Genomic DNA, 14,756 nt, shown 5'->3' with positions numbered 1-14,756 from the left:
ACATGAGGCAGAAGCATGAGCATGTTTTCAATCCTTCATCCTTTGTGAGCTACTCCGTATTGAGGTATCTATCTCTCAATCAGCTAAAAACGCCCATTCTTGTCGCTAAGTGAGTTCCATCAGAGTAGAAGATCTAGGTGAATGAATCATCATCACCAACGAACACTCACGTCCCATGCGCCTCCGCAAAAGAAAAAAAAGCAGTTCAGATTCGTTATGTCGGGAAGAGACTTCAAGTGATGCACTCCATCATTCCTGAAATGAGCCATTACAGCATCAAACGCCAGTCACACCCTGCTTCCCATTTCCAAGAATGCAAACCCTTCAATCCAACCGTCTTCGGACCGTTGATAACCCCCCCTCTCTCTCCCTTTAGGCTCGGAACATCTTCACCACTTGTTTTACGCTCCTCCGGCAGATAGGACAGATGTCGCACTGTCGGGCACACTCGACGCACGAGCAGACATGTCCACAGTCGAAGAACAATGCATCAATCTCCTGTCCGTAGCATATCTGGCAGAGATCGGCCTGTTCGTCCGCAACTTGCCAATACGTAGTGCCCATGCCCCAGCGCTTGCCATACTCGAACCCACCAACGTACTTGTTGCCGGTTCTCTGCTCCACAAATGTGCCTTGCCCATGTCGTTCATCATCCTCCCAGTCACCTTCGTAGGTGTCTCCGTTTTGGTACGTCATCTTGCCTCCCTTTCCACATCTCTTGCTGCATACAAGAGGTCCTTCATACATATGGCCGGTTGAACTGATACAAAGCGCACGCTCGCCATGCATACGCCCGTTGACTAGCGGGCCTTTGTAATAATCTGCGCCAAATTCGCCAAGTTCGATGGGCTCTTCGCTCGTCTTGGATAACACTGGGTGCTTCCGGTCAACCATCCGGAGGTACTTTGACAAGTCGAAAGGATTGGAGAATTTACCCTCGAGATGTAGTTGGGTGATTCTAGTCTCCGAAACAGGTTCAGCCACAATCAAGTCACAGCCGTTGATGAATCTGCGGTCCCTGAAAGTTTCGTCTGCGTGAATGGCGCTTCCACCAACAACACCTTCGCGACGCCAGACGGGGAATGTGCTGTGAGCATCGTAGCGCATACGGTCCCGAACTTTCTCCTTGATCTTATCATCGTACCTGGCAAAGAATGTATCGTGAATGTAAAAGGTTTGGTTATCCGCATCAAAGATTTGGATGAATCCATATACGTTGTCAACAGGGCCTTCTGCTTGCTCAACAGGTCCTTCCGCAGATTGTGGTATTCCGTCATTTCCTGCGTTGGAAGGGTTTGGCTCGTCCTGCTCGTTTACACTAAGCTCCATGACGTTGGTATTCGTAGCATCAAAGCTCCCGCTCGTATCCGCAATTACTTCTGCTTCGGCGACACTCAGAGAAGGCACTGTCATGGCCCCTTGAGCAAGCGCATCAATCAGGTGCCCATGGGGGACCTCGGCGACCAAGCTTTCTTCAATGGTGGGAGGCGGGGACGGTTCGAGTTGCATGGGGGTGTCCGGATCTGAGATTTCAACAGCCTGAGCCACAGACTGGCGGTCAGCTCTGGCGTTCTCAACATCGGCGGAGACCGCTTCCTGGAGCGACGCTTGCTCCAAATCAGGAGCTGCCAGCTGTTCTTCTGAGACCACTGACGATGCCCTCTGGCTGGAATTCTGTTCGTCACGCGCAGCACCTCCGACATCCTTCACAACGTCTTTCATCGCTACACGGTCAGGCACTCCGAACAGTTTGATATCCTCTTCTGTCTTCAGGATGGAATACCATAAACAAAAGGGTTGATCGAAACCTTTTGTGTCCGGCAACAGGTCAATCATGTCAACAGCCTGCATTTGTGCGCTGACATAATGGCCTAGCCCCGTGTTGCTCATCAAGAAGAGTCGGATTGCCTTGGTATTCTCGATCCCCAATTTTTCTGCGAGCTGTCGGCGTAGTTCTTGGTATGTCGCGGTCCGTGGAAACTTCATGATGTGAAACAACCCTTTATGTTCGCACTGGCGCTTGATGTTGAACATGTCCAGCAGGCCTTGCCGGCCAATAATCGCTTGGTCGGAATACAACTCAACTTTGACGTCTTCTCCTTCCATCGATTGGGGGGTTTCCACAAACTCGCCACCATGATGTTGAGATTCTAGGTAAGGCAGAAGCGACTTTGGAAGCTTGTATGGCTCGAGCTTACCCGGAAGATACTCACCAAGACGGCTCGTTCTGATATACATGACCATGTACGCCGTCTGTTGCGCAGCTGTGGCATCCTTCAGGGCCTGGCCTTCGAGTCCTTCGAATTGTGATATTCGCTTTCTGGTGTATGAAAATACCTTGTTTCCGTCGCCATCTTCGAAAGCTAGCCACTTGGAGTTTGGACCACCCGGGCGAAGGACGCTGTAGAACTTTCCCGAGTTTCGCTCCCCCAAGTGGACTACAAAACCATACAGGGTGTACTTGGCATCACCGATGCTGGGACAGAACTCCGCCATGTCAAGCTCTTCGTTGAGGGCAACACGATCATGAAGCAGCTTCCACACTCTTTTTGTTTTGTCGAAATGCTGACGAGCCAGAGCTAATGGCAAGAAATCTGGCAACTGTCCTCTGAAGTTCCTGGAACGCAGGACCTGCGTGAGAGCTTCTTGTACATCACTTATGTTCTCGACAGGTAGAGACGGAAGGTCCAATGGTCCGTTTGGCGTGTCCAAAATGGCTCTCAACTGTTTCAAAGAATTCTCGTCGCCTTCCAACTCGAGCTCGATAGTTCTTCGGAGTACCTCCCAAAAGGTCTTGACATCATTGTATGTCTCTCCCAATTCCCTTATAGCATGAATAGCGGGATAAACATCGACGTAGTTCTCGCGTTCCTTCCTTAGGTGACGCATCAGGAATAGAATCATCTGCATATGGCTAACGATTGGTCGTGGACGAACCTGCGAGTTCTGACGCCACTCCACTGCGTTGGCCTCCTGAAGCACCTTGCGAATCGGATACAGGAGAAGCCAGGATGTGATACCTGCCACGGCCGGACTGTGATAGAGTGGAGGTGTCCCCATTGGGAAATAACCTGCAAGCGCCTTGGAATCCCAGTGAAACTCGGCCTCTGAAGAGTGCCACCAGAGTGCCTGTGTAGGGTCGTCGAAGATGCGGATATAAGCATCGATGGCGATTGTGTCGTTTCGTAGAAGCGGCGCCCTCTGGAGGTGCCCTCGAACATGTATCTCATCCCATGGGCCCGTAAAGTTTGTCCATCCCCAGTCATCGTTGGTCCTTGCAAACTGATGCTCGGAAGACATCACATGGCAAGTACGAGGTTCTTCTGGATTGTACATAACCATGCCTAATTGTGCAGAAACACGCCAGTCCTCCTCCAGATCTTGCTCTTGGGATGTGTCTTCAGCGGAGGCGCCATGACCGGCCTGTGCGGACCCAGACTCTTGGCTGCCACCACTCTGCTCCTTCTGGGAGTCGTCTGTGGTTTGAGGATGCGTGCGATGGGGTCTTTCACTGCTCACATCGGAGGTTTGATGGTGGATCACTTGACTGGGGGCAAATCCGTTGCTCAGGTCGGCGTTCGGTGGTCCTTCAAAGCAGGAGAATGTCCCGTCGGCATACTCAGCACCCGATGGAGGAGGACGTCTGCTGCACTTGATGTAGGCGCTGAGAAACACCGATTTATTGCCTCGTGGGTAGAACTTGATCTGCCAATAGTTCCCATCCACTTTCGCAGGTGGTGATACCATGACTCGATCACGGTTAGGGTTCTCGCGGGTGCCACGCACACCTTTAATGATCCAACTCAGCCGTAACTTCTTAACAGGTCGCTGGTCGGGGTCGTCTACATCCTGGTAGATCCGCTTTTCCACGCTCGGTACATCCAAGGCACTCAACTCCTGTCCTTTTGACTCCCTCAGATTCAGTTCTGTCATCTCATCCTCGGTGGGGGTAGAATGATCGTCCTCCCGCGTAGCCCATTCGGGCGGTTCATCCCGGACCTGCTGTTCCTCAGGAGGGACACGAGGGGGCTCTTGCGAGGTCTCGTTGACAGCTGATGGGTCTACCTCGGCTTCTTGAGGCAAGGATTCGGAACTTTGGGTCGCCTCAGGCTCTGAGGATGGCTCTTCTGTGTTGACGTTGTTCCGCTCGTTTGATACTGCTGTGTCCAACTCTTCACCCTCAGGAGGAGGTATATCCACCATGGGAGTGTCGGCCATTTCTGGGGTGGGCGTGGCAGGTTCGCTCTCGCTTGAAGATTCGTCTCCGGGCAATGGCTGTTCTGCGAGGCTAGGTTCTTGGAGGGGAGATGTTTCGGGATTGTAAGGAGGAATTGAGACAAGTGCCACTTCAGGCGACAGTCTGTGGGGAGGTGAGCTGTGCTGGACGAGCACAGGACTGTTCTGTGAACTCGCCATCGTGTTCTTGTCACTCGAGAGGACGAGTCAATATTCGGTGAGGATTAGTGTTGCAACGAAGAAGCAGATAACGGAAATGGTGGTGATGTCGAGGAGGATGAGAATGAAGAAGATGACCTTGCAGCAGTAGCAGTAACAACAAACAGAGTGCACAACGATCAGAAACGTGCTACATGTTCCCACGCAAGTCGGCGACGAAGCGAATCGCGAGGCTGATATCAAACCAGGGTGTGATTGGGATCAGTGATCGGAGTGTAGCAGGAGGGTTGCAGAGAGAGATACGGACGAAATGCGAGCCACGAGATGCAGATAAATATTGTGTGCTTCAACTCTGACTAGGTCGATAGGTGCCTGCCAGGCCCAAATGAATATAGCAAGCAGGGGTGGTGCATAGCAGTCTTGACCGGTTGTGAGTGAGTCAAGGACAATGCATACGGAAGACAGGCAACGACACCAGATGCACATCGAGGCGCCACCGAGGGCGCAGTGACTGGTGTTGGAGGTCGCCTCAGCAGGGCCCCTACTGGGCCCCAACGGCGAGCAGGAGCCTATCGGATGGGCGTCCTGCGGTCCTCCCCCCACGCCCATGTCGGTGGGTGTTTCTGCCAGCTTATGAGCCTCAGCCCCGTCAGACATCCGCTGCAGTCAGGCATCACTTCCTCCCACTCCTCGAATGCCACTCGCTCCTCCATGTGCACACGTATTGGTCTTGAGGACAATCTGGAGGACAGCAACACCCGAGGCCATTTCCCAATCCATCGCAGCCAAGTTGAGTCTCAGTCAAGCTCTATCAGTACATAATCCAGACTAAGGAGGCCACTCTGAAACCTCAGTCAACCGGGGGCTCGCCAGGCCCAGGGAACACACCACGTAGATTTCCCCGCATCTGTGGCCTGCAGCCTGCAGCCTGCGTGGCCGCCAGGAAACCTCACTAGTCATACAATAGTGCAAGGATTCCAAGCGACTACAAGGACAGTATTTCGGTGGCAGAGATGTCTCGGAAGTGGCCAAAATCCCCTTGCACCAAAGACACCCCGTCAGATCATGGTCACGAATCAGCTTGAGCAAAAGTGCTGGCCACAATCAGAGGAAAGGCGACTGTTGCCTCCACGTACACCTGTTGGCTAGCATTAGTATGAACACATGTGCAGACATTGCATGCGGCACTCACCTTCACGCTGTCTCCGTCGGCTTTGATCTTGCCCCAGCTAACGGCCTCGTCCGGCCTGGCGCCGGCATCACTACCATCAAACTCTTGGGCGGTGTTGATATACACCGCACTTTCGGCGCCATTCCTCATCAGGCACGCATTGGCTATGTGGTGCTTGACCACGCCACCGCCCAGGATGATCATGCCGGCCCGCTTGGCTCGCACCGCGATCGTGTTGATTTTGCGAATGTCCTGACCAATGTCGACGCCAAGCTGCAGTGGTGAAGCCTTGAACGAGTGGAAATACAGCATGTCCCCCAGACTGCCATCCGTCAAGGCCGGACAGAACACAGGTATATCGTTTCTGTAAGCCCAGTAATACACCGAGCGTTCGTCGTTGATCTCCTTCCCGAGGCGATGGATGATACGGCTTGGAGTCCACACAAAGCGCTCGCCGTTGGCCGCGAATCGCTCTTCCTGCTCCTGCAACATCTTGTCCAAGATAGGGACGAGCCAATCCTCAAATGCACAGTAATTGTTGTTGGGCACAACCAGGTTACCAATGCGATTCAAGCCCTTGGCTCTCAATGCAGCCCCCGGAGTGGAGAACGAGCCTAGATATGTGGGAGCCAAACATTTGATAAAATCCTCTTCAATGCCACCGGCCGTCGTCACAATAGCAGACACGTGGTGGTGCTGCACCAAGTAGCGAAATGTCTCGCGTAGACCAGAAGAGATCATATTGGACGTGTAACCCAGAAAGATGGTTGTCTTGTCCCCCGTCTCGGGATCCCGCCACAATCTCTAAAAGCAGTCAGACCTACCTGCTAAAGATGACATTCGTGGAGAGACCAACCATATCATTGATGATGCGAATAGCATCGCCTATTGAACTTGATTGGAAGCCTTGACCAGTGAGTTGATCCACGAAGTTCGATATGACTGTTCGTTGTTCCGGAGGCAATGAGGCCCAGTCAATGCCCTTGACTTGCTGGACACCCTCTGGGATCGGCTCTGACGCGACGAGGACTGCATCGGTAGCCTTTTCCGGTGGTGCAGACCCCATGGTGTTCAAGATTAAGAAGGTGTGGTCGAGCCAGCGTGGAAAGCAATGATAGTGTACTTCAAATTCGACCTCGCGGAAAAATCGTTTTCTGTTGTATCAAGATATCTACGGAGTAATTATTCCGGATCTTGCTGAGTCATGAGCGGGTGCCTTTCTAGCCTACCGAGGGAGCCCGTACTCTGTACGAGTACCAGCGGACTGATTCCGAGGCGCTAGTAGGGAGGGTGAACGGGTCTTCACTTAGGATAGCAATATTTTGGCATCTCTGGCGTTTTAACAAAATCTGTCTTCCACAAAGCGACTCCTCAGGTAAGAGAGCCCGGATGACTAAATAGGTTGAATCACGTGACTAAGATGGGTTGCTCTCACCAAGACAAGTATTTGTACCGTCGACGAGTGCGACTTTGAAGAGACCTCGAATGCATCCAGAATGTCCAGATGCGAATTTATTGACCACTCTTCGATGTGTCAAAGTCAATCCATTGCAGGATCCCGCTACGACCAAGTTCGCGGCAGAAAGCAATCCCTGTGTCAAGTGAATCTGTGCGCGCAGCAAATCCATGGTACGGCGGATCAGCAGCGGCTACTCGTACCTTTGTTCTTCGAAGCGTAAGCGCCACTTTTGGCTGCCCGACGCCCTCTCTTCTTGTCTTCTTCCTCCTGGTCACTTTTATCGTTTTCTTCACGAATTCTTTCAACGGTATCCCGACCACTATTTATTTTGTGCGCGCATCGTTCTGGTGGTTCTCGCGTGTTTACGGCGTCATCTATCTACCCCAGGCGCGAATCAACTCCAGGCACCGGCCTCACCTTGGGACAAGGTTCTCTTTCCCACGAAAAGCGTGTTCTTGACTTTGACCAGCATTGGTTACAGGCCCACGCACCGGCAAATCGCGCCACTGGAGGGATCTCACGGTGTCAATCGTGCACAGTCGAATCACAACATTGATTGCCGGCCTCAGCAAACGCGCATCCATCGACGACGTGTTGAAAAATCACAATATTCACTTACTTGGCCTGCTTGCAGGAGAAGTCTCGGCAATCCCGCCCACCAGGATCTGTTGTGTAGACGAGCTATTGTCCGCTCAAGGCACCAGTCTCAGTTCGAGATCGCGGCGTGGAACGATAAGCTGCAGGTCAGCTGCCAAAGTGGGTGTGGCTGTTCGGTCACTCGCAACCACGAAACACTAGCCGCTTCTCCTTCATCCGTCTCCATCATCGACTTGGAGAGCATTTTGTGTGGCATCACGCAGAAGAGCCAGTGTGTCAAATCATCGGCCGCTCCCAGACTCGCCTCGTCCCCACTCCGCCTGGACCACGCCAAGTTCCACCCGCAACCACGTGATGTTGCATTACCTAATCCCATCACATGTCTTCAAGGTACCCTCCTCCCGCTAGAGACCGCTCACCACCCCGATACGACCGACGACCATCCGGCACGTATGGCTCGTTAGGATCTTCCTATCGAGGACCGGCCGAGCCTGCACCGCTTTCATCTGATCGGCTGCCTCCCCGTGGACCTAAAGCGGATTTTCGGGGTGGCGGGTTTTCTGGCTTCACTCCTGCTGGCCGTGGACGCGGTGGCTTCCCTGCTCGCGCAGGAGACGCTTGGGATAGGGACCGTGACAGGGATCGAGAAAGAGAACGCGAGCGAGAACGAGAGAGCCGCCCAGGGCCGCAATCTTATCGAGGGCGCGACGATGATCGCCTGGATTGGTCTCGCCGCGATCGCGAATTCGGTGGTGCAGCCGATCGAGGAAGGGATGCGCGGCCCTATGTAGGCAGAGATCGCTCTGCTTCGCCGCTCCGCGCGCGTCGGGACTCCAGGGAATCTCTCCCATCAACGTTTGGCCGACCATCAGATACGACTTCATCCTACTATGCCCCTGCAACGCGTGGAGGCTTGGGCAGAGGCCGAGGCAGGGGAGACTGGGACCGGACCAGAGGTAGAACATCCTTTGTCGGTGAGCGGGATCGAGATCTCTTCGCACCGAGAAGCCGGTCTCGTGAGAGCTGGAGAGAACGTGACCGCGATTTCGACCGAGGTCGCCCTCCCATTTCTGAGGCTGAGCGGGGCGAACGACGACACTATGATCGCAGTAGAGAGCGGGAAACCAGAGCTCGAGACCGTGACCTTGATTCACGACCGAGAGAGCCATCTCCTACTAAGACTTTCGCTGCCGATGGAAGCGTAACCGCAAAGACACCTTCCAGTGCCATCCCTGAGCGACCAAGCAAGCCAGAATTTGACAATAGCAAGCGCCCCGGCGCCCCGGCGACTCCTGCTGGTGCACTACGTGAAGGTCGACGTGAGGGAGAACAGGCAGACTATTTTGGACCCCGATCTGAAACCACACGCCGTGATCCGCCCGCCAACACGCCTCAATCATCAGCTGCGGGTGGGCTTGACTATGGACCTCCTCCCTCGATTCCCCTTCCCACAACGTCTCCAACCGAGAGGCCAGCAGCACCACGGCCGCAAGCTCCCAAGCAGGAACCCATTGCTACTTCCTCGCCCACTTTCCAGCCACCTAGCGGCCCAAAAGCTACCAGGGCATCTATTCCCACTAGCCTTCCAGTCACAAAGAATATACAACCTCACGATGCGTGGCCACGTACTGACCCGGCCCTGCGCTCTGTGCGACCTTCCCAGACTCCTAAAACACACAGCCATGTTGACGTTCAGCCCAAGAAAGAAGAGGCCGTCGTTGAGCAAAAGCCCCCAACAGCGCCTGCCGCAGATCGTCAGATGCCACCCAATGTGCCATCAGGTCCAAGGCTAGGAAGCGCGCCGCTCTACAAGCAGCGAATGACTTCGACTGAACCTGCACCTCCTGTGCAGCCGCCGAGTGCGCCGAGGGAAGCTCCAAAGCCAACAACCTTTGACGCGAAACCTATGGTCATTCCCACGGGCCCACGACTTGACCGGGAAGCCTCAAGACCGCTACCCGGGACTGCATCTGGAACCGGACGTCATGAACGTGACGTGTCCCGACCGTCGCCTGGGACAGGCTTGAACGCTCCACGAGCTGAGAGAGAAGCCAGCCGACAACTTCTGCCCAGTGGTTCGAATATATGGATGTCATCAGATTATAAGTCGAAGCCATCCATCATGAATGCCTTGAACAAGCCCCTTCAGCCAGACTTACGGGATCGTCAAGCTTTCACCTCTGGGAGCTCTAGACAGCCGGGCACCTTTCATAGCCCTTCTGAGAAAGCGCGGGGATTGCAAGAATCTCATAATGACAGTCTTCATTCGATCCCCTTGGGCCCCAAGGTAATGTCAACAAGCCCAAGAGTTCAAGAAAGCAAGACCTTGGTATCTCAACTCAAGCGGTCCATTGAAGAGCCACATGCTTCTGAAGATATAGAAATGTCGGCTCCGGCCTCCAGCGAGGATGAAGACGAAGTGGAAGACGACTCTTTTGACGAGGACTACTTTGCAGAATCTGAGGAGAGGCACAAGAAAGAAATGGATTTGCTTGAAGTTAAAAAACCTCCGGCAACATTTGAGGACCCATATATTGTTTCTTTGCTTGTCCGATTGCAGTTCCTCGGAATGGTCTTGCAAGACACCTCTGGAAGTCCCATAACACCCGCCACAATCAATGAAAAAGAGCCTACTACCGTGGCCACGCTTCCCACAGGCCTCCCCTCGCCCGATCGAGGCTCGCAAGATGTTGAGAATAGGCTACTGGAAGACGGTCAAGATGAGGTCGATGAACGGGAATCACCTCATCCAAAGGGCAGACCCCTTAAACAGCCTCCCGTCAACCCCATTCCTACTCCACCTATAGAGGACTTACCATATCGCACGCTTGATCGGCCGGAAAGAATAGTGTTCGAAGATTCTGACAACGAGGTTGAACATGAGGCGGTGACCACCCTCCTCCAGCAAGAATTTGAGCGCAATGCCTGGGATTGGAGGAGCGACCTGGAAGACATGCACGCAGAATACAGACGCAGATATCCCATGTGGCGACATGAGATCATGTCATTAGACCACGAGAGGCGCGAGTTGCACGCCAGCCCAGCTCCTGCATCTCCCGCTCCGTCTGCTGCTCCTTCGGTCACTCCGTCGTTGACACATGAACGGACTCGAGGGGCTAGAAATACCACGGAGGCGGACTTGCAAGCTGCGATTTTGATGTCACAACAGTCTCTGAAGGAGGAAGAGGAGAGAAGAGAACGCGAAGCTGCCTCTAGCTCATTACCAAACTTGGATCTCGAAGCTGTGGTGCCTCCAATGCTGAAGCCTGCTGACGCGGAACTGCTGATCTTCAAAGACACTAATAGGAGCGTCCCCGACGACCTGGCGCTGGATATTTTCGCCTATGTGCCTCCAGAAGATGACTTCACCGAAGAGGAGCAAGAGCTGTTCATTCAGGCATATTGTCTGAACCCCAAGAAATGGGGCAAAATCGCCGAGTCGATCCCTAATCGGACATACCAGGATTGTATCATTCACTACTACTTGACCAAAAATAAGACCCGCTACAAGGACCTCTGGCGACGTGCCCAGCCCAGACGAAAGAAGCGAGAGAAGGCCGCAACCAAGCCACGCTCAACGGCCCTAATGTCAGAACTCGTTGATGGCGAGGATGGAGATACAGCCCAAGGAGCGGTGACTGAGAGTGGCAGACCAAGACGAGCCGCTGCACCCACTTTTGGTGATCCGGTCAGCGAAGCTGACTCTTCGACCCCGGCGCCGCAGTCTAAGAAGCTCACTGCGGCGCTGAAGGATGGAAGTGCAGAGCCTTCAACGGCAAAGCCTACTCGAGGTCGCAAGGCCGGCACCGCTACCAAAGTTCGCCGCACAAAGGCTCAGATCCAGGCAGATCAACAGGCACTGCTTTTGCAGCAGCAAGAAGCATCTCTGGATAAGCCTGCAACCACGACGAAGACCGAACGAGGGCGAACCCTCATCCGACCGGAGAATAACCCAATCGGGGGGGACCTCCCACCCCTCGAAGATGCACAGCGTCCCATTGAGGTACCGTTGCCCCCATATCCTACAACGGATCCGTCATTTGCTGCTCAGACCATCGCAAACTCGGCAACGGTATCCCATACAAGTTATTGGTCGGTTCCTGAGCAAAACAAATTCCCCGAATTGCTTAAGTACTACGGTCGTGATTTTGCCGCGATTGCAGACTTTATGAAGACTAAGAGTCAGACCATGGTAGGTCCTATACCTAAGGCAACCTGCAATTACTAACCTGCGATAGATCAAGAACTACTTTGTACGGCAGCTCAGCGATCCCAAGAACGAATTCGACAGGTTTGCTCAAATGGGCGACCAAGCTCGATTAGAGGGGAAGATACCCGACCAACCCCCTAGCCCCATCGCCCCGGCGAAACGTCGCTATGACCATCTACCGCCGGCACCATCAATTCCTCGACCTCCTCAAGTTGAGCAGGTAGTGGTTGATTCAGATGCCATAGCCCCTGCCATCAAGGCTGGAGTCATCGAAGAATTCCCACGCGGCAAGATCGAACGAAGTTCCACTGGTGAGATAATTTCCAACCCCCGAATAGTTGCACAAGAGTTGGCTCGCGAAACGCCGCTCTCTGGACCAAGTTCTGCCAAACTTCTGGAGCACTCTAGACTGGCCAATGATCGCAGTAACTTGTTCGGACCGAAGTCCCTGCATGGTCCTAGAACAGGAATTTTCCAGGAGGAAACACATGGATTTCAGCAAGCTCGCCAAAATTTGCGCTTGGCCATCGATGAACGTTCACCTCAACTACTTCCACAGCACCCGCTTTCCGAAATTCCTCGCTCTGATATCAATCACGCCTCTTCGACGCCCACGCTGGCGCAAGCAATGCTTGGTCAGCGGGAAAGGGATGTTATGGCCCAGCAACCTCAACTCCAGATTCCCGGGATGCCAATTGCCCGAGCCCCTAGTTCTCAATCTGACAAATACGGCAAGCAACCTACCTTTCGTCCTGCTCATAGCCGGAATACCAGCTTGACTGGTCCCAGTGCAGCCTCTTTGGAACATGCACAAGACCTTGCATCACTACGTCGGACTGAGATACAACGTCCGGTCTACTCTGCCACCGCGGCAGTATCTCCAGCGCCTACTCCCACGGTCACCGCAGTATCCCAGCCACCAAGGCCCGAGATTCCTCAAGCCACCCAGCCGCCCCCTACAGCAGAGGCACCGAAGAAGAGGTCCAATCTGTTTGGTCTCCTCAATGATGACCCAGGTGATCCGCCTCCAAAGCGGCCTTCCCTGGAGCCTCCAAAACGACAGTCAATTATGTCTCCCCAGGTTGCACCAGGCTCTATTCATCAACCTTCTGTGCAGCAGCCTCGCAGTCAGGTCCTTCCTGAGGACGACACGGCGATGAGAGGCGGAGGTAGTAGAGGTCTGTACAGTATGGGTGGAGGATTCCAGGCAGCATCTGGTCAGCCAGCACCTCAAGAATTTTCAACTGGGTTTTCAGCGACCCCGGCAAAAGATCCCAATGATCCGTGGATGGCTCGATTTGATCCGAGAAACCAAAGCACGCCTAGTGAACAGCAACAACGGACACACCACCACTCTCCTGCGCCAGGGCCTTATTCTGTAGTGCCCCCAGTTCCACAGGCTACCAACGGACCCTCGCCCAATTCATTGCGGGCGGAAACGCCCCGCTCAATGGAGCGCAGCGGTCTCGACCATCGACGGACATTACTGAGTGGCATCGGTCCAATACCCCACGCTCCTTCACCACCTCCTCAGCAGCTAGGTCCAAGTGGAGTGCCTCCGTATCGCTCCGCCTCGGGCGGGTCTCACACACGGGGCGGGTCGATGAGCTATGCTGCAGGCCCAACAGCTGGCCAAGGTAACCAACTCAATCAACAGCAGGTACCGCCGAGCCATCCCTCGTCAACAGGCACAACGCCTGTGCCGAGCCTTCATCACCGTGCTCAATCATCGCTAGATTACAGCCAACCCCGACTAACCATTCAGCAGCACATTGCCCAGCAGAAGCAGCAGGAGCAGCAACAGCAACATCGAGAGCACGAGAGACAAATGCAGCGACAGCGAGAAATTGATTTTGTCCAGCGCGACCGTGAACGCGAAAGGGAGCAGCAGCAGCAGCAGCAGCAACAACAACACTTGCTCCGGCGAGATCCATATGCTGTTGAACACCATCCACCGACGATGGTTTCTCGCCACAATCAACTAAGTACAGCCGCGAATCAGAATCATATCGCGTTTGGACAGCGAGAAATCCCTCGAACTTTTACACCACCTCACTCACATACACATGGACACTCTCCGTATGGAGGACCTGGCTCCGCGCCTCTTGGCCATCCTCATGGCTTGCCACCCCAGGCCCAGCATCCGCACCCGCATCCGCACTCACACCAGCACCAGCATCAACACCAGCACCAGGGACCACCACCACCAAACCAACCACAGGGCGCAGGCCAGCCTCCACCGCACCAGATGCATCATCATGTCCATCAACCTCAACCTTCCAATTCCATTCACCCAGGAGCAGCTGGCCATTTCAGAGGACTCAGCCAAGGCGGAGATCCGAGACGAGATGAACGACGTTAAAAATGTTGTGTATCCTTGTTCGGTTAAACGAAGTTGGTCGAAGATTACTCCACTAATGTTTGATATTTTATTCACATTTGTATGACCTATGTAGCTTTATAGTCTGTTTGAACTGGAGGCGCAGGCATCGGATCTTTGTACTGGGATATTTCTTGGTGCGTACAGCATTGGGCTACGATGAGGCCGATCCTCCATCTGTGGCAATATCAAGGACATAGAGCCTTCAAGGTGTACAATGCAAAGAAGGACTTGCTTACCAAAAGGCTCTGGTTAAAGACGGGACCCGTTTTTCTTTTCTATTCTCGTTAGGTACTTTTGTGGGAGGACAAGTTGTTAATTGTGATGCCTGTTCACCGCAAGAGGTAGTAGGACGGCCGGCACAGCCACAGAGTGCTGTCTCCTCCAACTATCTAAGGGATCCGTCCTGTGGTACTCGCAACTCGTACTCGTACTTGGATCGATTATCGGCGCCTATTTGCTACCTGATTGTCCTGCGTACCTACTGTACGTACCGAAGTACGTCACTTTACCTGCGGTGCAAAGGATCAACCCTGTCTGTGCT

At 53.8% G+C, this 14,756-nt stretch overlaps 3 protein-coding genes across 3 annotated transcripts; 1 reads left to right on the top strand and 2 right to left on the bottom strand.

Annotated features, from left to right (window-relative positions):
- Positions 1 to 372: 372 nt before the first annotated feature.
- PV08_05511 (uncharacterized protein) lies at positions 373 to 4,416 on the bottom strand (the record flags this gene model as incomplete). The annotated part of the gene is made up of 1 exon (XM_016379854.1): positions 373 to 4,416. The coding sequence occupies one exon, from the start codon at positions 4,414 to 4,416 to the stop codon at positions 373 to 375; it is 4,044 nt and encodes a 1,347-aa protein (XP_016235681.1).
- Positions 4,417 to 5,464: 1,048 nt separating this feature from the next.
- Positions 5,465 to 6,632, bottom strand: PV08_05510 (deoxyhypusine synthase; the record flags this gene model as incomplete). Its single annotated transcript, XM_016379853.1, has 3 exons — positions 5,465 to 5,533; positions 5,588 to 6,370; positions 6,423 to 6,632. The coding sequence occupies 3 exons, from the start codon at positions 6,630 to 6,632 to the stop codon at positions 5,465 to 5,467; spliced, it is 1,062 nt and encodes a 353-aa protein (XP_016235680.1).
- Positions 6,633 to 8,001: 1,369 nt separating this feature from the next.
- On the top strand, positions 8,002 to 14,194 carry PV08_05509 (uncharacterized protein; the record flags this gene model as incomplete). Its single annotated transcript, XM_016379852.1, has 2 exons — positions 8,002 to 11,814; positions 11,861 to 14,194. The coding sequence occupies 2 exons, from the start codon at positions 8,002 to 8,004 to the stop codon at positions 14,192 to 14,194; spliced, it is 6,147 nt and encodes a 2,048-aa protein (XP_016235679.1).
- Between the last annotated feature and the right edge of the window lie 562 nt (positions 14,195 to 14,756).

This window comes from Exophiala spinifera, assembly GCF_000836115.1.
Source record: "Exophiala spinifera strain CBS 89968 unplaced genomic scaffold supercont1.4, whole genome shotgun sequence".
In the NCBI taxonomy this organism is placed as follows: Eukaryota; Fungi; Ascomycota; class Eurotiomycetes; order Chaetothyriales; family Herpotrichiellaceae; genus Exophiala; species Exophiala spinifera.
The sequence above is the reverse complement of the archived record's forward strand: the minus strand, read 5'-3'. Positions and strand labels throughout refer to the sequence as shown.